This window comes from Patagioenas fasciata, chromosome 8 (genome assembly GCF_037038585.1).
Source record: "Patagioenas fasciata isolate bPatFas1 chromosome 8, bPatFas1.hap1, whole genome shotgun sequence".
In the NCBI taxonomy this organism is placed as follows: domain Eukaryota; kingdom Metazoa; phylum Chordata; class Aves; order Columbiformes; family Columbidae; genus Patagioenas; species Patagioenas fasciata.
In genome coordinates, this window is record NC_092527.1 from 37,268,438 (window position 1) to 37,292,775 (window position 24,338).

Sequence of the window (24,338 nt, forward strand, 5' to 3'; positions counted from 1 at the left end):
GCTTTAAATTGGCTGTTACCATCAACTCTGCCAGAGTTTGTGAGACACTTGAACATGAGTTCTGATGAGATGGATGATTTAAAACATGCACTTTTCTGGAATGGCAGGTAGCTGTGCTGGTTTTCCATGCACACCATAACTCCCACACTGAGTAGACAACTACTCCATTTGGGGATTCAGTTATTTAGATTTTGCTGGCAATTATAATACGCCTCATCTGTGGCCTATTGTTGAAGCTTTTACTTTAGGGCATTCTTTATCTGCCTAATTACTTCCTGACTCTTTTCTTTTGATCTGCTGGGGAGTCCCTGTTTCCTTTCAATGTTTTGTGGATCTGGCTGTAATACAAATAGAATTTAAGTGCACACCAAGAGAACTTTGCATTTTTAAAAATGCCAATGATACAGAACTCACTTGCCTCTATTAAGCTCTTAAGTTCTTATTTACTGCTACTGGGGTTTGTTAATATGAGGTAAACTGAAGAGACTTTTTTCTTTTCCAGTTTTCACTAAGATGTATCTGCTTAGAAATGCATTTACATTCTACTTTAAAGGTGGAATCATATTGATTATTTCACCAGAGCTCTAGGTGGTATCCTTTTTTAAAAGAGGATCTGTTTGGTGACATACGTTGTGATTTCTTAATCTCTGTGAATTCTTAAGCACTTGGAGGATAAAATACTGTTTAGAATTTACTGAGCAAGGAGAACAGACTTTGTATTTGCTGTAAAACCTCTAAACAGATTTTTTTCAGAGGCTGTATATTGTATTCAAAGGCATAATACATGACCCAATGTACTGTCACAAGTGTGGAAACAGATTTAAGTGTACCATAACAGGCTTTCAATGTTTGTATATGACCTCTTCAGTTAAACTCAGTTGCTTCTCAGCTGGGAGAAATAGTGTATATGTGTCTCCAAGACTTTCTGTGCCTTTTCCATCTCTCTTAGCAGAAAATTGACTTTTGACTTGTGAAAGCCCAGCATACTATGGTTTGGTATTGATCTAACGAAGGGATCAAAAACCGGGACACTCATACCCAGGCACTCAGTGGGAATGTTAGTTTTGTTTCCCTTTCTCTAGAGTGTTGAAGCTCTAATTGCAACTACTGTAGATTGAATGTGTGTATGGCATGCACATGTTACCAATGTCTTCATTAATCATTTGCCTTATTAATTTCTCTTCCACTTAGCATATGCTTCACGGATGACATTGTGAAGCTTTATACATACATAAGACGCTCTACAATGCAGTCCATGTTTGCCCAACACACTTCTTACTCCTGAATTTTGCCACCATGTGTTATCCATGTCTGTCTTGTTTGCTGTTTTGTACACAATGTAAGGTACAAAGGGAAAATCTTAGCTTGCTGTGTCATGGGCTCCAGGTATTCTTTTCAAATAGTGCTGCCGTTAGTGACATTGGTGGGAATGTGCATCATCCTAGAGATTGCGTAATTGCAATAGATGAAGCAGTACTAACTTTACGTCTAATGGATAAGCCTATGAAATAGTTAACCTTATTATATTAGACTGAATTAAGTATTGTGTGTGGTTTGTTTTTTTTTTATTTTATTTTATTATGGCAATGAATAATAACAAACCATAGCAATAGTGAATCATTGTTCACTGGAGTTTTCTAGTCAAATGGTTCCTGGCAGGGGTTTTACACTGGGGAGAAGCTTCTGGCAGACTAATCAAAGTAAATGCCTGACAAATAAATCAAAGCATCTGATCTTTTTCCAGATTTACCATGGTGGCTGCTTTTAATTCGTCAGAAAGCATTGATTGGCAAACTCCCAGGAGACCATGAGGTTTGCAAAATAACAAAGATTGCAGTGATTCCACTTTCTGAAACAGAACCTCAGGATCTGGAGTTGGAGGTATGATTGTCTTCAGTGAATTCCAACTTTCCCCTTTCTGCTTCGGTAAAACTTAAATGTGAAAATTGGGTGGGAACTTGAGGTGGGTCTGGTTGCTCAAGTCACATCAAATTGAGGCTGACATTCGCACAACCACAGGAGAAAATGCTTTCTATAAAAAAGAGAAATATACCTGCATGTTCCCCCTATATCTTCAGAGTGTCTCCCCTAGGTTTGTGGACATTGTGGTCTTGCTTTTGTAGATACTAAAATTTCCTTGAACTTGTTTAAGAGTATTTAAGTATTTGCTTTAATTCAATATTATTACTTAGCTTTGTAAAAAACACCATTTTGGGATAAACAAGCCAGAGAAGATTACACAGTCCCCAGATGACACCAAATTTCTGCTGAAGACTCTTACTCAAATTAAATCAAATGTGTCTGCTCCAAATAAAAAGAAGGTAAATCTTTCTTTTTCCTCAAACTATTTAGTTGCTGCTTCAAAGGTTGTGGATGATCAAATAGAGAACTGAGACTTAAAAAGAGAATTGGGAAAACTGCAGAATGTGCAACTACTGTCTTGAAGTTCAGTTTAATTCTTGATTATTTACCTGTTGCTCTTTTATGACTTTCGTTTTGTAACTATATAATTTAGTCAGAATTACTTAGAGTACCTTCTTACCAGGATTTGGTTGTAGTGGGATTCTAAACTTCTGCAAATTGCTCTGCATAAGCATCTTGTACCATATAGGATTGGAGACAAAATTTGGTGCACAGTTCCTCAGAGGGCACCGTACAATCTTATCCAAACGCTTCCTGCCTGGTAATGGTTTGGGTTTGAAAGCATTTCAGGGTCTAACTGCTCTGAATGCCTGTACTGCTAAAAGTAACAGCATGGTATTTCTGAAGATTCTGGCCCTTGTGTTCATCTCTGCCAGGTATCTTAAGATCATGCTCTTCAATGAGAACGTTTGTCCTACAAGCTTAGAAATGGCATTTAGGAAATAAGGTTGGAGTCTTTGAAGAATAAGACATAATAAGGCCATTTGTTTTCTTTCAGATTAAAGAAAGCAAAGAAAAGGAGAAACTGGAGAAGAGATTATTGGAGGAATTGTTCAAAATGTTCATGGATTCAGACTCCTTTTACTACAGCCTGACCTATGACCTAACAAATTCTGTGCAGAGGCAAAGTGCATGTGAGAAAACTAACTTACCACTGTGGCGAAAAGTAAGTGGGGTGTGGGTTTTTAATATGTATTTTTCTTCCCTTTTTGAAGATTGCCGTTCAGCGATGTCACCAGTCAAGTTTGGACCACATACATTATTTGCTGGGATAAAGTACAGCAACTGTAGATCTTGCCCTGTAACCAGCTTCAGAGCAAGGGAATGAAACAAGTATCTGGCAGCATGTCTTGAGCTGTTATATTCAAAACCAGGGAATGCTAGATTTTTCTGTACAGGTGCAGTGAATAACACTGGTGTATTGACCCAAGATATTGCCAAACCTTACTTAAAATATTGCAAAACCTGCCCATTTTGTTTTAAACAGGTTGATGACAGATTCTTTTGGAACAAGCACATGATTGAAGATCTCATCAGCATTGATGTGAGTCTTATTTCTTGCAATAGCATGTGTATTATGAGAACCGTTCTTTAGTTTTTGGTTGAAATGTTTACTTAAGGCCTCATCGAAGTTATCTGAAGAACCTGTTTGGCAGACAGGTGAGGATCAGAGCTGTGCCCTCGGCAGCTGAGCAGCTGGCGTTACCCTCTTCCCACAGCCACCCTTCCAGCAGCCTCCTGGTTCACCTGTGGTCATTGCTAATGCTAATGTAAAATTTTATTACGATAGAACAATGCAGAATAACTTGATGTAGGATGCATTTACGCTGATTTATGACCATAAACTTAATGTATTTATCTGTGAAACAGACTATCCCGGGACAGAGCTGAGTATTTGGTAAGGAGGAAGAGCCAGAAAAGAAAAACTTGGATTTCCAGAGTTTTCATGAGACAAGATTTTTGTCTTCCTGAGTAGAGAATACTGTTTTTCTCCTTTAAGAGTTGCTGATCAATGTAACAATAATGTAGAACAAGTTATTATGAATAGCTGTTCAGAGTAGCAGGGAAAGCATTTTCCTAGCTATTGGACACAAAAATGCAGAACAACAACTCTTTTCTTCAATATGTAACCTCCTAAATAAAGCACTGAGTTACTAACTACTATATGCCAGTTTAGGTCAAATCTTAGGTTCTTTTTAAGGTGACAGTGGACATTTTGCCTTGTGCCCTGCATCTCTCATGAGTTATTTTACATACTCTAATGCTTATAGAGTCAAAGCAGGGTAAGCCTAGGTGCTCTGTGAAAGATAGTATATGATGTGCATATTTAACCAGTTGTATTTTTAATGGTATACGTGGCTAACTTTGAATTAGTATGTAACTGAAATCCAAGTTCTGTTTAAGAAATTGGGGTTTTAGGGTGACAAAGCACTAATGTGCAGAGCCCTGAGCCAGGTCACTTGGGTACGAAGTCAGCCCATATAAAGCTTATGCCAATATGTTTTGCTGAAAACAGGCTAACAACATTATGCTTTGAAATTTTTATCTGTCTACCTATACAATGTAATATGCTGTATGTCCACAAAAGGGTTGTAAAATTGCCTGAAAGCAGAAAGTAAAATTACCAATACTTGATGCTCTATCTGAACTGACTAACTTTGACTGGATGAGTTACTACCAATGTGTTTAAACATGAGATGTAACATCCTATGAAAATTTCCTTTGGGGAAACGGGAAAAGAAGCTTTTGACTATTGTAGGGTTCTTTTCCTTCCATAGATAGCTGGAGTAAAGGAAGGAGCTTTGCCTTGCCTTGTGTGAGCTTGCTTCAACTTCACAGAAAAATCTTAAGTTGCTTCCTGTTTTCCTGATTTAAAAGCCCCACAACTAATGGAAGAAAAATGCTGGTACCCCTTACAGAAATAAGACAAGGATATAGTAAAAATTTCTTAAAACATGACAAGCATACGAAGCAACAGTTTATAAACATGAGGAATGGCAGAAATAACCGTAGGTAACGTAGAACCAACAAGAATGTAAATGTTTTTTGTAACCTTCAGAATGCTGAAGTGGACTTCTGGATTATACCCATCATACAAGGATTCGTGCAAATTGAAGAGCTTGTAGTAAACTATAGTGAATCTTCTGATGATGATAAGAGCAGTCCTGAAACTCCTCCTCAGGAATCAACTTGTATAGATGACGTTCATCCAACCTTTCTGGTGGCGCTCATTTCACGCCGGAGTCGGCACAGAGCTGGTAGGCGAACAAAGTTCAAGGTGTTGGGATCGTTCCTGAGCACTGGAGAGAGGTGAAAGATAAAACTTGGGTGTGATGTTGTTCAGCAGATGGTCAGCTCTTGTCAATGTATGTGCTATGGCCTTTGCTGCTCATAGGGAGAAATAAAAGGCTGTAGTGCATTCAGCTGTTACTTGGAGCAGTTACTGAGTGAGCTTCCCTAATCTCCTCTTGGGCGCTGAATGTATTTTTGGAGGTCATGGTTGTGAGATCAAAGTTCTGTCTTTGCAAAGAACACCTTGGTTAGGACCTTGCGTACAGCTCTGCCCTGGTGTATTTCAGTAAGCCTGGGTGGGAGTTGACTTTTCAAAGGTCTTTATTTGAGGGCTTGACAACAGCTGAGTCAGGTTTTTAACATTACAAAACAAGAAAAATCCTGCTTAGCTTACTCTGATATGGGACTGGCCTTCGTACCGCAGCTCAACTCAACGCATGCAGTTCAGTTCTCAGGAAAATTGTGTCAGAACAACTCAGAGTAAATATTTGAGGGTTTCAGAGTAGTATCTAGTTTGTAGTATGCCTTACTTGTACTGAATTGTTTTACAAATACAGAAACTGAATTCCCTACACTATTAATGACATTATGCTCATGGGTTTGCTAGTCCAGGGCATAGACTGTGTTGAACTTCCTCCCTAGACACAATAAGATTATTTCAGTAAATTGACGCAATATTTCAAAGAAAAATTGTGGGGTTGTGTGTTTAATTCATTCTGTAATACATAATTTTAGCCAACAGTTCAAAGTGTTTTAATTTCTGAAATACTGTAGTTAAAAAAATCCAACCCCTCAAAAACCACTGATATGAAAGCTCAAGACAATTGTGTGTTAAATATACAGATTCTTTATTAATTAGGCAGCTTGTTTGTGATTTGTAAAAAGTTAAATAACTGCTGCACTAAATTATAAACCTGCCCAGGACCTTAAGGAGAGGTATCATGAGGTAAAGGAAAACAGCTGTTCTTAAGAGAGTAAGAGCCTGGTGTCTACAAAACAGATATTGAAAGCAAGGGAGCTGAAATTTTCTGTGCAATGATTGAGCTTGAGTTTTGATGTAAGAGCCACTATTGGTGCCAGAATGTAAGTAAATGGTGTCTGATATTGTAGTGTACAAGCACCTCTCTGATTAAAGGCTGTGAAATGGCTTTAACACTTTGTCCCTATGACATAAGTCCCTGCAATAGGTATTTTGTTTTGACACAGATCCCTATGATAGGTATTTTACGTTTCTTTCACTTCCTTGTTTTTAACCTTTTCTCCTTCTTTCCCACAGTCCTCAGCTAGTGCTGTTGAGGTTCAGTTGGGAAGTTTGGTCCAGTGCTCCTTCAAGGCTTGGAACAGAGTTGTTCCAATTCTGTAGAACTGAATTTCCGTGTTATAAACTGTGGCCTTGAAGACTTCTCCAACCCTGTTGACTGATTCCTTCCCCATCCCTTGCTACCACCTGCATCTATTCTGCAACAGTGATGTACTGTCCTTTGAGGAAAGGATGTGCAAACACTTATCTATTCTGTTTAATGATCAGATAGAGATGAGTAGGCAAAAAAATCCATGTAGTTGGAAGAGCAGTATCTGTTCTTAATGTGCAGAATTAGTTACGGGTTAAAACAAGGGGGTGGAAGTTGAAGTCTTCTATTCTGTGAAAATCTTCTTGTGCTGCTTGTGGAATCTCTTATTGTGAGAAGTGAAGCATCTGTCAGTAGAAGTGGCTTTTAGGTTCATGTAAAATATTGAGCACTGAAGCAAAACTTTCTGCTAAACTTGACAGAAGAGGTGGTAACATATCCTTTAGGGTGGACTAGATGTATCTGTAACTTCATAGTGGCAATAAATTGCCTTGCCCTGTCAACTTACTTTCTGCTGCCCGTAGTATATCAGTAAATAAACTTTATCCATATAGTCAATGTAACTTGGGGATTAGATTAGGGTAGGAGTGATCATGGCTTTTGTCTAGAACTCTCCTTGTGTTACTGTTGTCAAAGTTGTAACAAAAATTATTAATATCAAAGTGTTAGCCTTAAACATTAATTGATGATTCTCATTCTTCCTAGGAATGCGGTATAAGAGAAGAGGTGTTGATAAAAATGGAAATGTGGCAAATTATGTTGAGACAGAACAACTGATTCACGTTCATAACCATACTCTGTCGTTTATACAAACAAGAGGCTCTGTGCCAGTTTTCTGGAGCCAAGTTGGATATAGATACAACCCACGGCCCCGGCTGGACAGGAGTGAGTATTTGAATAGAACACCTGAAGATCGGAGTTCCCTTAAAAGCAGGTTCTTTGGGCTGTTACCTCACCACTACTATTTCTGTGTCACTTTTTAAAAGCCAAGAGTAGTAGTAATGACTTGACTCCGGTGAACTCGTACTCTAATTGCACCTATGCAGATCTTTGACTCCTTGCATGTTGTAAATTCTAACAGGTCTTGAATTTTAGTATTTAATGAAGTATGTGTATTATGTCCACTCTTACTTGTTGCAGTGTTCTGACTTGAGAAGGAGACAATTTGGTTCTCTCTTTTAAGAACCTGTTTAGACGTTGATGTCTTAGAAATATCTTTGTCCATGAAGTTCACTGCTGTTTCAGTGTGATAAAACACAGACATTTCATATAGCACCAGTTTTGTAGTGTGCTTTTGTTTTCTCTGAAATGAATTACTATCTAGTGGGCTTTGTCAGATCTGAATTGCTTCATTTTCAACTCAAAGATAATGCAAAACATAATATTGAGACTGTGGCAGATCTGGATGCTTGTGTGAACTAGGTATTCACAACCTTGACTATGGTAAAAAAGTAGAACTCAACAAAATCTTCTCTTGGTTTAGTTTTTTAAAGGAGAAAGTTTTATTGGAGGGAAGCTTGTAGGTTGATCATCTTGTGTGATCAGACACCCAACTGCATTGGGCTGACTGGCATCCTGGATCATGAGTATGTACTTCTACAGGTCCATCTTATGTCTTGGATTCACCTTCTCCTCCAGCATTAGCAGCTCTGGTCCTCTGCCACTGAAGAATATTTTTAGGGCTGAAGATAAAAACAAACCAGAAAAAAATTGCCAAAAAAACCCTCATAATCCTATTTTTCAAGTGGGCTTGTGATGTTGGAAAGTCGAAGTGCTGCTTTTCCACTGAGTCTTGAGTAAAATCTGGTAAAATGGCCTTTTAAGCTTGCTTGAGAAATTGGGCAAAGCACATAATTTCACATTGAGAAGCAGTTACTATCATTGCAGACTTAAGGAAGATGCATCAACAGATTTGGGTTTCTGGAGGTTACTAGACAGGGGTGACTTGTTGCCACATCATGGAAATGGAAACTTAAATAGATAAAGTGAGGAAAATGAAACTAAAACGCCTCTTTATCCCCATCCAGATATTTGGAAGCAGAACTTGATTAGTTCTAACTGAAAGCTTGTGCTGTCATGTGTGTTTATAGAGCTAAGTGATTTTTTTCCCACTTTTTTAATAGGATTATTTAAAAAAAATATTTAGAAATTGTGTTTAATTTGATAGCTTTACAGTTAGGAATTGAGACTTTGAGGAACCACTGGTGCCTTGGCATTTGTGGTTTTTGGTTAGGAGCAGTTTTGTCCTCTGGTGGAGCTGGATAACACTTCCAGGATTGTCCCTGTTCTGCATGTCCCCCTTTGCAAATTGCAAACCTCTCTTGTACTCCAGTTTGTTTTCAAAAGATGCAGAACAAATATAAGCTCTCCCCCATTTTGGAAGAGATGTTTATTTGGGCATGTGGTGCATATGTGGAAGGATTAAACAGGCTTATTAAAAGTTAAATTTTTGTCCAATCTGCTCTGCACAAAGCAAAATATAAGAATGGTGTTTCCTGCACGATATAGTAACAGAATAAAAATATTGAAGTTGAGCAAATTGATGAAAGACCTTAGAAAGGAATTCTGTACAACGTGTTATGTTGTGTGTCCAAGTACTTTTAAGCAAAGCTATCTTTGTTTTTTAGAGTGTATTATAGATTTGGGCATCATTTAATAGTTCAACCAGGAACTGTTGCTGAACAGGCTGTTCTGCCTTGTAGGTGAAAATGAAACCGTGTCCTGTTTTCGTGCACACTTTGAAGAACAGCTGAAACATTACAAAAAGCAGGTGAGTGCTACATAAGTCATTTTATGAAAACGTAGGACATGAAAGTTAATGTTTTCAGTTTGTTTTTCTTGTGGTTTTTTTAGCTCACTGACAATTGAAAGTGTGATACATACACAGAGGATACTTGAAAAACTTGGTAAAATTCTAAAAACCAGCAGGAACTTATAGCAATATGTAAGCCCTGATTTTGTGTACCTGTCTGTGAATTCATAGTTTCTCTGTATCAAAATTTGGGTAAGCCAGTAACTGTTGGAGCTTATTTGATCTTGGGTACAATCTAGCAAAGACTCCAACTTCAAGATTATCTGCAAATCGCTTTTAACTCTTGAGCTATTCATTATTCTATGATATATGTCTAAGCAAGTTGTGTAGCAGATGACAAGTGTTTAAATTAAACTTTTGAACAGGTTATTATTAATTTGGTGGATCAGACAGGCAGAGAGAAGATTATTGGAGATGCTTACCTTAAACAAGTTCTTCTGTACAACAATGCAAGTCTGACTTATGTTTCATTTGACTTCCATGAGCACTGGTAAGAAACCATTTAAAAATGCCACTTGGCTTTTTTTTATTAGCATGAAAGACAAGTAGAAGGGAGGAAAAAAGCCATTATTCTACTTCTGCATGAAACACACTCCTTTTAAATAGGAAGAATGCATTTTGTAAACAAAAGCACTATGAAAGTTCATGTTTGGATAACCAAGCACTGTTTGTTGATCTCGTGTCCCTGACCTGTTTAATATGCAGTTATTGGACAAAGCTTTTTTGTTATGCATTTTAGGCAAGTTTCCTTAGACATGCTGTGAATGTAAAGCTTTGACTGACCCGCTTTTCAAACTTTGTAGCATTAATTCTTTTCTACAAGCCGTTCTTCTGCTTCTCTTGCTTGTGTCTATATACATATGACGAGTTCTTTCAGAATCTTGCTGCTGCTGTTCCATTATAAAATACACTGGATTTTATTTTAATCCGATATAAATAGTTGCTGTTTTCATGACTTCACTCTGACATGGCCTAGTACAGTGTTCACATGCCCAAGAATGTGATCTGTCACACAGGCCTGTATTTCTATAGAACCTAAAAACTGTTTTAATCTTAATTTCCCAACTTAATCTATGTATTGCATCTGGCCTGGAAAAACATTACTGACTGAATAAGTGTGTCATTAGTGGATACTGTCTGAGGTGGTGGAAAAAACCCCCTCAAAATAGTACTGACCTTTAAGAGACTTTTGGGTAGCGCTGTTGACATACTGAATTGACTTGATACTTACTCTTTCATTTAAATGAACTTTTGTTTACTTGCATTTTACCAAAGAACTGCTGTGGTAACCGAGACTGTTTCTTTTTGCACTGTGAGCATTAGTGAACAGAGAACAACACTGAGAACCACCTGGTGGGGTGGGGGGAGGAAGGGACGGTGTGTCTATAGGTGTTTTTCTGTAGAATAACTGGTAAAGCAGGGCAGAGCATCCCAATGTCGAATCTATAGTACTTGCTTTTGTTGAGACTGTGCCTAAAATGAAAACAGAACGTTGCATGTACCTGAATAGCTGCACAATTCTTCTTTCTTAGGGAAACAGCATTCAAGACTGCAAATTCTCGAGAATTCAAAGATCTGAATCTTTTGTCTGAATTTGGATATTGAACTGTACATTAAAATAGTTCTGAATGTTGGCTGCTATTTAAGGTTTATTGCAGAAGAGACTCTCTGTCAAAACACCATCTTTGTTAACATTACAAATGATATAAAATAATTAAGTAAAGAAATCACTAGTCTAGTTCAAACTAACTTGGGTGAATTTCTATATTTTAGCCGAGGAATGAAATTTGAAAATGTTCAAACACTGACCGATGCCATTCATGATATTATTCTCGACATGAAGTGGTGCTGGTAGGTACTTAACTGTTTTTAAACTAGTATGAAATATTTGTAGGGGGGAGAAAAGTACATATTCAGAGGCCTTGATTTTTTTTGTCATAACTGGTATGTTTTGTATTCTTCTCTTGGTGCCCAGCTTGTGTGTCAGATTTTGTGTTCCAAAGTATTAGTGTTCCACACATGTAACTGCAAAAATTCTCTGCGGTTTGCCTGGGGCTTAATGCGTTTAACACTTCTAGGATTTCTTGGATTTAATGTGAAACACTTTGCATTTGACCCACAAACCATGGAATGGCCAACTTCACTATTGAAGAGAATAGATATAAACATATCTACTTTAGTAGATATCTACTACAAACCTTTAGTTTGTCCTGATTAAAGTTCATGTGTTTGGGAATAAGCATTGCTGCAGTCTTGATCAGTTATTACATAGTGCTTAGTACATGTTGTGTGAAGTGTTGCTGTTACTCTTGGTTTCTAAATTTGAGATTAAGTGCCTTCTCTTGAAAGCTTGTATTATATCTTTAGGAAGTGAATTCAACATCTGATTACATACCAAATTTATGACCCCAATAGGATGCATTGGATATTTAGCCTGGATGAAAGAGTAATTAATTCTGGGGTGATGAGTGCAACTATAAATAGTATTTCATGTGTAAAGTTTCCTACTGTTTGTAGAAGCTGATAAGTTACTCTGGATTTTAAGTCTCTCGGTATGCTTCTGCTCTGTTTTTCTCTTGAAAGGGTTGATCAAGCTGGTGTGATTTGTAAACAGGAAGGAATTTTTCGCGTTAACTGCATGGACTGTCTGGATCGTACCAATGTCGTGCAGGCTGCTATTGCCAGAGTGGTCATGGAACAGCAGGCACGTATGATTAATGTACTTTGTCAAGTACTGAGGTAGCTCAGAACTTAACTGTTATTCGTAGGGTCATCTGTGTGTTTGAAAAATGCTAAACTAACCTGTACTGAAAAGGATCTTTGCAAACTATCCATGTTTGGAGAGCCATGAAGCTGCAGCTAATATGTACAGTTAAAATGACTTGAAATCATTCTAAAACTGTGATGCCTAATTCCCTCCTTCCAAGCAGAAATGACTCTCCACATCTCAGAGACAATTCTCCTGTTTCGATTTAGTTATTTTAACGTAAGTTGTGCAGTAAAACAAGGTTGAAAATCTCTGCAGTTGGTCTGGCATTTAGTGACTACATTGCAGTTATATAAGTGCAGCTTTACCAGTTTAGTGTGTGCAAAATCACTCAAGTTTCTATCTGAGACTTACATTGGTGGTTTCGAAGAGTAAGGTATGTTACTTTAAGTATCGGTGTTAAACAGTAGTTGTCCAAAATGTGCAAGCATTAATAATAATCACAGCATGTGAAGTTGTTTTAAGGTTTTATTTTGGGAGAGGAGTAAGTTTGAAGGTCGTGCCACTGCATTTGCTTTAGTGCAAAAGATTAAGAAACTGTTACGCTGCTTCTTGTAATTGGAAAGTGATTCCATTTCTTTATTTTGAAACCTTTGAGGTCATGAATGCCTTTGCAATAGGAGAGATTAACTTGTTTACTCATGTCAAGTTTCTGTGGTGTCTGTTTTGATAGCTCCCTACAGAAAATAGAAACACTGCCTGTATCTTGAGTAATCAAGAGTAGCTTTCTTTCAGCTAATTTTTTAAGATTGACTCCTACATCCATAATTAATATAATCCTTCTATATCCAGTGATGTGTTTATCAATGGTTTAGTAATTCTTTGCTAACCACCAGTTTAACCCGACAAATTAGCAGAACAGCTTCCTTTTTCAGATTGCGTAAAACTTCACCATTAAATGCTTGGCAGGTGCTCCCATTTTCTTTATCAAGCTCCGATATTGAGAATTATTTTTATCCTCGAGCCTTGTATTAATGCGTATATCAAATTCTAGCTCAAAAAACTGGGAGTGATGCCACCAGAACAGCCTTTGCCGGTGAAATGCAATAGAATCTACCAGATAATATGGGCCAACAACGGCGATGCCATAAGCCGGCAGTACGCAGGCACAGCGGCCTTGAAGGTAAAGGGTGAGGAATTTTACCTGTTCTGATGTTGTGGCACAGGTTTTATGTCTGGGGAGAACTCTTGTACGTGTCGCAAAGTCAACCAAACGTTCTGCATGGTTTTTGTCTTGAGGCCTTTCAAGAGAAGAATGTGTTATATCACATTTGGTGTGAACTGGAGGAGACTTGAGTGTCTGTGGCAGCGCTGGCTGTATTTTAACTTCATTCTGTTATTTAATATCTAGATACAAAGCAAAGCTGACCTAAGAATTTAAGATCTATATTAAACATTACTTATTTAAATTAAAGCACCATTTTAGTTCTTTTAAGCACAGTACTTAAATACTCTGAAGGACTGAAAATCAGGATATGTAGGTAATAGGTAAATTTAACTAGTTATTTTTTTAAAGACTTAATTAGTTGTAATGCATTTTGTCTACTGAGACCAGAAATCATGTGTGAAACTTCTTACTGTTCACTTCTGCTTTGAAAAGTCAGATTTGAGCCACTCTGTGTGTAGTCAGTGCTGGAACAATTTTTAGTATTCCTGGTATTTGACATTGAAAACCTCTTTATAGCAGAAATGCTTAGCACTTAAATATCTTTAAGTCTCTCTACTGAACTTCAAGTCTGTTACATTAATCCTTTAAAAAAAAAAGCCTGACTCACTTGATTGTAAATATTTTAAACTTCGTATCTGAAGCACAGAACTAGATTTGTAGAGCTACATTTTCATCCATTCTGCTTAAATATTACTCACTGTTTAGATGAATGAATTAAATTTATTTGCAGTTTAATTATGATATATCTTTTAATTTGGAAGTGAAACACACTTGAGGTGTCCCTAGCAGTAGTTGGTGTGGCTTTTAGAACTGTTCCGTGCCAGTGTTCAGAGTATCTCTGCAAATTGAACCCTCTAATGAAGCGTAACTACCAAAACTGCTTGTTGTTCAAATTCTAAGCCTTCTGTGGCCTAGGAACTTTCTTTTGTTTCTGAGCTTGTGAGAATATGTACTATTTTCCTTCAGTATGTTATGCTTGTTTTGGTCACAGAAGCAGAGAAGATGAAAACCACTCTTTAGTAAGCTGCAGTCTTCTCCATTGCTCCAGTAGTGCTCCTTTTACATTAAAAGCCAAAACATAAGTGTTGTAGTTTTTATTTTTTGAAATATTAAAGCATCCCAGTGACTGTCTTGAAAGTTCTGCTTTAATGTTAGCTGGCTTATATTCCAGATTTACTCTTTTCCAGTAAGACTTTATATAGAATCATAGGTCTATCAAAGCATAATATTCTCTGTAGAAGCAGACAATACTATGAGAAGCAAATGCTTTTTGAAAATCAGTATCTTCAACTTCTATATGGAATAGTTGATTCAACATCATTTCCGAGTTCTCATCCATTCAGTTCTGAGTTTCGGAACGCCAAAGCTTCTGAGCTGAGGCTGCTGCTGGCAGGTTGTGTGTGTGCATGATCTGTGTGTTCTGTGTGGCAGGGTGACTTCACGAGGACTGGGGAAAGAAAGCTGGCAGGTGTGATGAAGGACGGAGTTAATTCTGCAAACAGATACTACTTGAATCGTTTCAGGGATGCTTATAGGCAAGCAGTCATAGGTAAGAAATCAATTTCATCTGTAAGCTGAACTATGGTGTTTAGAAGAGTTTATTGAAGTCATCTTGGCTTTATCCCATTGACTTTTTCCTGGAGCTTAAAAGCACCTTGAGTGTACATAATGTTCATGTCTATGTAGTGGATGCCATATGGAACTGTCATGCTCTATTTGGAGATTAAACAACATTCAGTTCAGAGGGATTACATACAGTGTAACTCACTGTATAATTTGCTCTTAACTCCATTTTAGCATTAATTGTGTTGTAACATCTCTCTTAGACAGTTAAATTTATGTAGTGTTTCTTAAAACGATGAGTTAATTCTTCTTTCTCACTGGGAGAAAATAGTGCTATACCTGCTGACTTTTCAGTTTCAAGCAACATTTTATTCACAAAGTATAATTAACCATTTTTTCCTGAGCATCTTCAAATAGGAAACGTTTGGAAGGAATTTACAAAGGAATCAACAGACTATTGCTGTATCACTTATAACTGTTGGCTTCTTGTTTCATATTTTTGTTTTGCTTAGATTTGATGCAGGGTATCCCTGTAACAGAGGATCTTTACTCCATATTTACGAAAGAGAAAGAGCATGAAGCCCTGCACAAGGAGAACCTGAGAAGCCATCAGGAGCTGATCAGCCAGCTCTTGCAGAGCTACATGAAGTTGCTTTTGCCAGATGATGAAAAATTCCATGGAGGTTGGGCACTTATTGACTGCGATCCAAGGTTTGTTGAATCAAATTAGAACTGATCAGCTGCTACTGTGACACCTCGGATAATTACTATCGCCTTTGTTACTACTGATGGTAAATGATTTTGATAGCAGATGTGTTAATAAAATACAAGTTGATAGTTTTGTGGAGTGACAAGAGTCCTTGAAGAGATCAGTACATGTCATTGTGAAAGGAAAGGTCCTCTAAACATGTGCTTTTCCCAAACTGCCATGAAAGTGGTGCATGCTGGAGTTACCTCTGAGACACCACCTGGACATGCACACATTCAGTTGTCATTGCTAAAATGTGGTAGGTGCTGTGGAGAGAACTTCTAACCCCTGTTAGCTCTAGAAGGGACTGTCGGAGGAACTGATTTTCCTCATTGCTTTATGGAGAAAGTGTAACTTGACTTCAAAGCCACATCTGATCAGATTAAATTCTTGTGTAGCGAGTCAGTAGTAGGAAAGCTTAGATCTCTGTTCATGAAAAGTAGTGAGAATCGAGTCTAACTTAACTGATAAGTCTCCTTATCAAGTTCAGAGTTCACTAACTTGTAAAAGAAAAATAGTGGCTTGATCTTCTGCAGGTTAAACTTCAGCATCTAAAAATAGCAAAGCAGGATGTTATGATAACTCTTCAAAGCACAAAATTCATCACCTTAACACAGTCTGAGGTATTTTTCCACTTCTCTGTTTGCATTTTTAATAGCTTGTAGGTTTTCTATTTATTTTTGGATCTGCTGCTGACCTATTTGAGCTATTGCATAACTCCAGGTTTAAAAGTGTTGTGTGGATCTGCTTATGGTATAGTAATTCTAATGGCACATTATGTTTTAGCTTGTGAAGTGTCTGACCTAACTTGTTTTTTGAGGCTGAGAAGAGGTAATAGCATCACATGAGATAACGTACCATAACTGAAACATCTTGTAATCTGCCTGCAGTTGTAAAAGTGTCCCTAAAATACCCTGGGGATGGGTTACAGCTGTACCAATAACCCTTCTCCCTGTATTCATTTTTCTTCTTCCCCTTCCTTAGTCTCATTGATGCCACTCATAAGGATGTGGATGTTCTGCTGTTACTTTCTAACTCTGCCTACTACGTGGCCTAGTAAGTTACCACTTTCTCTTACTGTGTGTAGTTTATTTCTAGTAGCTTTGTTTTAGTAGGAAGCATTAAGTTCTGATTCGTTTTTTTTGTAGTTACGATGATGAGATTGACAAGGTGAATCAGTACCAAAGGTTAAGTCTTGAAGCTCTGGAAAAAATAGAAATAGGTAAGAATGTAGTCATCATATCTTTCTGGAATGCTCTTAGCAATAATTTGAGCACTTCTCAAAGCATTTTGCAAATACATTGGAACAGCGAGCCTCAACACATTGTGTATATTACATCTACCATAGTTGAAAATCTGCTTTCTTGCTGGTAAGGGATGCCAGAGTTGAGTGTGTATTCACTCTTAGTCCTGTCTTTTGCTACTGCTCAAAATGGAAACTTTGATCACTGGTAGGGTCTAAAATTTTCCCACTTTCAAGCTCTTTAACACAGGGATTCATCAAAATAACTTTATTGATTGGCTGTGACAATTTGATCAACTTCTATAATGGATCACAGGTTTGTGCATTCAGTGCACTCTGATCCAAATACAGCAGCTGGTTCTGGATTATACTGTGGATGTGTTTTGTAGCTTATTTAGAAAACTCTTCTTAAGGTTTGATAAGAAACGTGCCGTCATGAAATCTTGTTATGCTGGTTACGTTCTTTAGTCAATGAATAAGTTAACATCTGCAGGCTAAATCCAGCACTTTCAGCTGAAAGTATAAAGATGTGACATCTTTGTTTAGTCCTCCATTACAGAACACATGGTGATTTCATCATCTCCTTGGTGTAACTTTCATTCTCTGCAGTTTGAGAAAGTGGAAAGGGGTCCCTTGATTCTGTATTGTGGAGATCTGTAATAAACCCTGATGTACAGAACAGGTTTGAAACATCTGGACCAAATACCTTATAAAACCAAAAAACCACCCCTGTTTAATGATGTAGATATGATGCAGCACATTGAAGAGTTGAAGTATTTGGTCTAAGTATTGAAATTTATATTGCTTCCACTTGGTAAAAATATACCAGCTTTCCCTTTAATCCTTGCAGAAACATACTCTAAACTACAGGGTGTCATCGGTGTAGCATTTATTTTTCTGTTTGAAAGGGTGATACGTAATAAGCAATCAGGCTGGGTTATAATAGGCATACACAGAGTCAAATTGCTTTTTGTAAGTGAAAATCTTCAATTTAAAATGTGCTATTCTAAAGAAAACATGAAGCTTTTTATGCTGAAGACGACTGTCCACTCTTACATATGTTTAGGTACAGCCCTTGCAATATCTCTTGTGGTGTTTGGGTAAAGATGAGTTCTCATCTGCTGTCTTTCCCAGGGCCTGAGCCCACTCTCTTTGGCAAACCCAAGTTCTCCTGCATGAGGCTGCATTACAAATATAAAGACACAAGTGGGTATTTTCACACCCTCAGAGCTGTGGTACGCAACCCAGACGAAGATGGAAAAGGTTTGTTTCCTATGTAAAAACTGTATACATAAGCATATTCAGTGTACCAGTGTTTCTCTAGGAAGCATTTTTTCATTGTTCTTAAAATAACTTCTGAAGGATAAATCTTAATATAATTTAGTTGTGTTGGGAACCAACAAAAAAATTGCTGTATGTGGCTTCCTGTGTAAACACTAGAATGTTACTGATTTTAATACAAAGAAACACTAGAATGTTACTGATTTAATACAAAGAAAAGTAAGTTTCAGATATGGCTTTAAAGCAACATCTCTCTAGAACTGAGTAATTTCCATGTCCAGATCTTCACTACTCCAAAACTGATAAAATGAACTTTAAATTATCTCCTAAAGAGTGGAAGAAATTGATTTATTTGGTGAAATCATTGTCTAGAAATGTTCTTGTTTGTTGTTTAACTAAATTAAGTGAACACTAATAAGGGAAAAAGACCACTTCTTACATGGAGCACTGAGTTTTGCTAAGAAGGATTAGAATAAATCTAATTGCTTCTCTTCATTCCACAAATGATCCATCATGGCAGTGGTTCACCTACATCCAGTATTAAGGGTTTTAGGACAGTCTATTCTTTAAGCTTATTTTGTAAACTTTAGATCAGAATTGCAGTTTGTAGGGTGGAACAAAGAAAAAGAACTGAAGTAACTTAATTATGTTGCAAAAATAATTTTAGATGTGATTAATTTCAGATTGTTGGAATATGGGATTTTTAAGGTGTATTTTAAGGTTCTGATGGGATGCTGATTACATTTCAGACACTCTTCAGTGCATTGCAGAAATGCTGAGAATCACGAAGCAAGCGATGGGGTTAGATGTGCCCATTATTGAGAAAAAGCTGGAGAGGTGAGTCCTTAAATGTGAACCTTTCGTGTCCCATTTCTGCCCTGTCCTCAGTGGCTGCCAGCACATGGTAACAGCCACATCTACTGTGACACCTAAAAGCAATGTCTGTATCTGGCTACTGTGCTAGGAGTTCAGTAATAAGCCTGCAGGTGCTTATCTAAAAGTATAAGCAATAATACTATTTTGTGTTAATAGACAAAATACACCGCCAAATGTAAATAACATACTGTAAATCAGATGGTTCTCGGTTAGTTTGTTGAATTTAATTTTTCCTGTCTGAATTTTAATGTCTGCTCCTGCAGTAAGAAGACAACCAGTGAAGCGTAAATCTGGCTTGGATTTAACAAATCCAGATAACATTACAGGTCTTGTGTGAAGAAGTGACTGGAGTTAAACTTCTGAAGTTTAATCAGAATGGCACGTGAAAGCACAGTTGATAATTAAAAGTACTTACCAGAGTTTTCTAGATAGCTTTCTCAAAGTCAGTTGTCTATAACTAAGCAGAGGTAACCTTTATCTACAGATACTGAGGAAATTTATGAAGGACAATGGAGTAGAAATAAGAGGATGACTGGCTGAAATTGAGCATGTTTCACCAGTTCAAGTGTGATCTGTTGCATTGCTTTGGACCCTTCCAATCCAGACTGTATGAACTACTAGAAGATGTGTTGTGTAGCACAACTGTAAATTGTCAAGTGAAAACTACTAGGGCAAATATTTCAACAACTTTCTTCTGCATTTGATTATTAGGCAACTATTGCAGCTGCTTTTCCCAGCTGAGTAGAAAGTAGAGCAAGAAAACCTTCCTTTTTTACAGGCACTGAAGACTGGATATTTGCTAAATCTGGTTGTGGAGTAGAACATACACAAAGAATTACAAATGTAGAGAATTCAAATCCAGTTTTATCTAAAACCAAAGACGCCTTTTCCCCTTGTTTGGCTACCATTCTATAACAATGCTCCTTTGTTTTTGACTTTGATTAGCTTATATGGGTACAATTATGTAAAGAAAGGATACTGTAGTGGCTAAAATATCCATCTATGTTATGGAAATAGACTGGAAGCTGGTAAATACTTGGTGTTTATAAGTAGGATTGCCTTGATTGGACATCAGAGGTGTTTTTTTTCTTCCAGGAAGAGCAGTAAACCTCATGAGGACATCATTGGCATTCGGTCTCAGAACAGAGGGTCCTTGGCCCAAGGCAAGAATTACTTACTGAGCAAGTTCTCGTCTCTCAATCAAAAAGTGAAGCAAACCAAATCCAACGTCAACATCAGCAACCTTCGCAAGCTAGGCAGCTTTACCAAACCTGAAGTGAAGGTCAGTTTTTTAAAACCCAATTTGAAAGTGAATCTTTGGAAATCAGACAGTAGCCTTGAAACGTTAGAGAATCCAGCGGTAGATACGAAAGTCCATGCCGAATCCGATACAGAAGGATCGGATAATGATTCATTCCACTCCGATGACTTCCTGACTAATTCCAAATCGGATGAGGACAACCAGCTGACGGACTCTCTGGAGAACATGGGGCAGACGGACTATGTGCTGCCCAGCTGCGGGATCATCGCCTCGGCCCCGCGCCTGGGCAGTCGCTCCCAGTCCGTCAGCAGCACCGACATGAACATCAGCATTCACGTCCCTGTCCCTTCAGCCAGCCGCTCTGACGGTGAGGACGTGCCCACGCCTTCCGCTGACAGCGCGGAGGTGGAATTCGCTAAACCTGTTGATGTGTACTGCCAGAGGTTTGTGTACGATGCTCAAAATCAGGCGTCGGATGTTTTGGAGGCTGAGGCTGGTTCTCAAGAGCCCCATCATGTAGTAAATCAAACCGGCAATAATACAGCGAGGGTGGCAGAAATCAAGGCTGAAGCTATGGGACATATTCCTTCCAGGCCATCCAAGCTGGATGTACAGTCTTCTGAGCCAAATCCTCAGCTCTTAGCTGTCGGTGGGACTGACTTCAACAAATCTCATAGAAGCCCAGGGTCTGTATCTGGCAGCCTTGAGCCAGGACTGCACACGACTCCTTCCCCAGCTGACAGCAGCAGCAGAGCTGTATCTCCTTTTGCTAAAATTCGCAGTTCCATGGTCCAGGTTGCGAACATCACACAAGCAGGATTGACTCAAGGGATTAATTTTGCTGTGGCAAAGGTCCAGAAGAGCCCTGCGGAACCAGAAGCTCTAAATGAACTCAAACAAAAAGAGCTGAAAGAAATGTTTACGCAATGCCAGACGCGGATAATTCAGATCTAGTTGCCGAGGTGGGAAGTGTTCTTCTAGTCGTAGCTTTTAATACAATACTAAAACACATCAGGTTTCATTGTGGCATGAACTGCTACTGAATACTGGGATCAATAACAGAGGTAACTTGTTTACAGGAGTGAGAGATGCAAATGAATTTGGTTCTGACCAAGCTTCAGAATTCCCTCAGGCAGCTGAGACGACAGAACGGTGACCCATAGTTAAACAGGTAGCTTAGACACTGGCATTTAATAAGCATGCTGTCTGTCTTCAATATGTTGCACAGTTATTTTTGGAGACTAATTTTGTAGCTCTTTTGACTTATGTAGAAAGTATTTATACTCAAAAGGTGATACCTGCACTTCTGTGACCTTATTTACCTTGCACTGCACCAGCAAAATAACTTACCGGTAAATGACATGTTATTTATTTTTGGAGTAGTATTTTTACTTGTTTCCACTGAAGTTTTTAGATGCAGCTTTCTATGAATTGTGCCTCTACAATGGGAATTGATCCCTTTTTTTTCCTTGGATTTAGTTATGTTCACCAGAAATTACAATTTCTCCTTGCTTTCCTTTTCTTTCCACACATCTCAAGACACTTTCAGTAAAGATAAAGCACATGGATCCAATCTGAAATATCCATGATCCTGCAGTGCAAATTTAGTTTGTAGATTTTCTCACTTGTTTTCAGGTGATGGGGAATGGAGTGAATGTCCTCTGATTGTCTTGCCCATGGAAAAACTATTCCTATTTCCTTTTTTCCAAATTCCTGGCAATTGGCTCTAATACCTTTGTGTAAAGCAAGACAAGCCAGGTACCTGACCTTCAGGCATTGTGTCCCTCTGTGCTATATATTTTTTAAACTATGTTTTATCTGTTCAGATGCCTTCTGATTTAGGAGTTAGAGGACTTTTGCAAGTGTACTGGTTCATAAAATCAGTGTTGCATTCGAGCATAGCTGTCAGCACCTACTCAAAACCAAATTCATGACCAGCTCAAGCTTTGCAAACTTGCAGGATAAGGCGAAGCATCCACTCATGCTGGGAGTTGGATTAAAAAACCCCCAAAGCACCCTTATCTATGTGTGTCAAAAGATTAAATCTCTCTATATCACTCTTTCCCAGCAATGCCTTGCTATGGCATCCTAGTGTAGGACATGATCCTAAAGCTACTGTAAAACAGGACCTTCCTATGCTGTGGTTTATAACTATGTAACCATCCTTATAGACCCAGTGCCTCTGTGTTCTAGTCCATGTACTGTAGATAGGCTGCACGTGGTGTTCTGAGAAAATAGTGTCATGGGGTGGGGTAGTACCGTGTCCTGGGACTTTGTGTGTCTGAAATGATCATCATCGAACCCCGGTGGTCTGGAACTTTGATAAACAAATCAGATTTATTTATTTGTTTTATTAAAGTGATGTGGGTTTGGGTTTTTGAGTGTCTATACTTGTGGCTATATTTAAAATTAAACTACTGCTGTATTTTAATGTGAGCAATATACATGAGGTATTTTAATAAAAAAAGTGGAATTGGAAGATGGTTTTTGGCATGTGATGTTAAAGAATGGGGTAGTACAGGGTTCTGGGCTTTTAAGTTCCAAAGATGGGTGGGTTGTCTGGGCTTTCTCTGGTTTAAGAGTCACAGAAAGGTGGAGGTCAGTGTCCACCCACCCTGCTCAAGCAGGGCCACCTGGAGGTGGTTGTCAAAGACCATGCCCTGGGCCTTTCTGAATATCTCTGAGGATGGAGAATCCACCACCCCTCTGGGCAACCTCTGCCCCTGCTCAGTCACTTTTATGGTAAAAAAGTTTCCCAATGTTCAGGGGGAACCTCCTGTGTTCCAGTTTGTGCCCATGGCTGCTTGTCACAGCACCCGGAGTTCCTGGCTCTGTCCTCAGGCAGTGACAGACATTAACACTGTCCCTGTCAGGGGTCACAGAAGTGATTGAGCCCTTTATCCTTCTAGTGCTGCACTGCTATGGGCCTCAGGGGAGGGGAAAACGAAAATGAAGTCCTAGTTTTTCCAAGGACACTCCTTGGTACTTGTATAGGTCCTGGAGGAGGGAGACAAAATTCCCAATATTTTGCTGTTATTTTGATCAGAGGAGAAATGTATCTGTACAATCTGCAGTCCAGAACAGTCTGGTAGGGCAAGGGTACCAACAGCTATAAAGTCACTCCTGTATCTTTAAAAATGTGGCCTAGTCAGCAGTCTAGGGGATATATTCCTGTAAACTAACCTCTGATCTGTATTGGGTCACTGCTTGGTGATCCAAAAGTATCATGTCCTTGCAGCTTACAAATTGCCTAATACTTATGGAAATATTTGTCTCAAGCTGTGGTAATATGCATAAAACCATCCTCTAAGCAGCACCAGAAGGCTGCCTTTTCACAAGGGTCTTCATTTTCTTCCTGTATCTGTTCAGTTGCTTATCTTCCTGTTAATGTTGCACAAGTCAGATGAAACAATGAATATTCATTTTAGTGTTCAAAAACAAAACCACCTCTAAGGGATTTAAAAACTAGTCAATCATGAAGTAAAGCTGGTATTGGCTTCATGGAAGTGTGGCAGGAATAATTGCAGCAAAATCTAGAATTGACTCCATTGCTGTCTCCCCCAGGACAGCCCTGCTTACTGCTACACCATCTTTCCATATGGATTTAATGTTGCACTACTTAACCCAGCCTTGTTAAAACTAGTTCTGCAAGCGTTAGTAAGGGCAGCATGTCCTGCAAACCAGCTCAAACTGTACAGCATGAATAAGATATGTAGAGACCATTCTTAGTGCTTAATTGATATTATTGAAACAATTTAAACACAGTGTATTATTGGTACTGTAGAAAGATCCTTTTGTATGAATACATAAGTATAACCAATTCTCCAGTCAATGCTTTTTTTAAAGAAAAGTTGTGCCAGAATAAAGCTCAATAGAGACATTTGAGATGTTCATCTTGCAACGTTGTCATGGATAAGATCAAATCACTTTGCACCACAATGTAAATCACTATTATGCTGCTGCCATCAGCACAAGCAACTTTAGCTCACGGGAGCAACAGTGAAGTTCTGGATGCTACAGTTGCTGTTTCCTGCTGGTTACCAAAACCTCTGATCC

General features: G+C 38.4%; 1 protein-coding gene across 3 annotated transcripts in view; it reads left to right on the forward strand.

Annotated features, from left to right (window-relative positions):
- The window catches only part of INPP5F (inositol polyphosphate-5-phosphatase F), a 41,646-nt gene extending 18,885 nt beyond the window's left edge, over window positions 1-22,761 (forward strand). The window contains exons 3-20 of one of the 3 annotated variants that reach the window (XM_065843665.2): window positions 1,745-1,881; window positions 2,193-2,321; window positions 2,921-3,088; window positions 3,410-3,466; window positions 4,982-5,180; window positions 7,269-7,448; window positions 9,266-9,333; window positions 9,741-9,865; window positions 11,149-11,226; window positions 11,959-12,079; window positions 13,137-13,265; window positions 14,742-14,859; window positions 15,386-15,584; window positions 16,606-16,677; window positions 16,770-16,843; window positions 17,999-18,127; window positions 18,895-18,982; window positions 20,117-22,761. In XM_065843665.2, the coding sequence (XP_065699737.1) occupies window positions 1,745-1,881; window positions 2,193-2,321; window positions 2,921-3,088; window positions 3,410-3,466; window positions 4,982-5,180; window positions 7,269-7,448; window positions 9,266-9,333; window positions 9,741-9,865; window positions 11,149-11,226; window positions 11,959-12,079; window positions 13,137-13,265; window positions 14,742-14,859; window positions 15,386-15,584; window positions 16,606-16,677; window positions 16,770-16,843; window positions 17,999-18,127; window positions 18,895-18,982; window positions 20,117-21,236 (3,191 nt within the window). In that variant the 3' untranslated portion in view covers window positions 21,237-22,761. Of the gene's footprint in view, window positions 1-1,744; window positions 1,882-2,192; window positions 2,322-2,920; window positions 3,089-3,409; window positions 3,467-4,981; window positions 5,181-7,268; window positions 7,449-9,265; window positions 9,334-9,740; window positions 9,866-11,148; window positions 11,227-11,958; window positions 12,080-13,136; window positions 13,273-14,741; window positions 14,860-15,385; window positions 15,585-16,605; window positions 16,678-16,769; window positions 16,844-17,998; window positions 18,128-18,894; window positions 18,983-20,116 lie in introns of those variants that run through there. The other 2 variants (XM_065843668.2, XM_065843666.2) reach the window with 2 other exon arrangements.
- The last annotated feature ends 1,577 nt before the right edge of the window (window positions 22,762-24,338 follow it).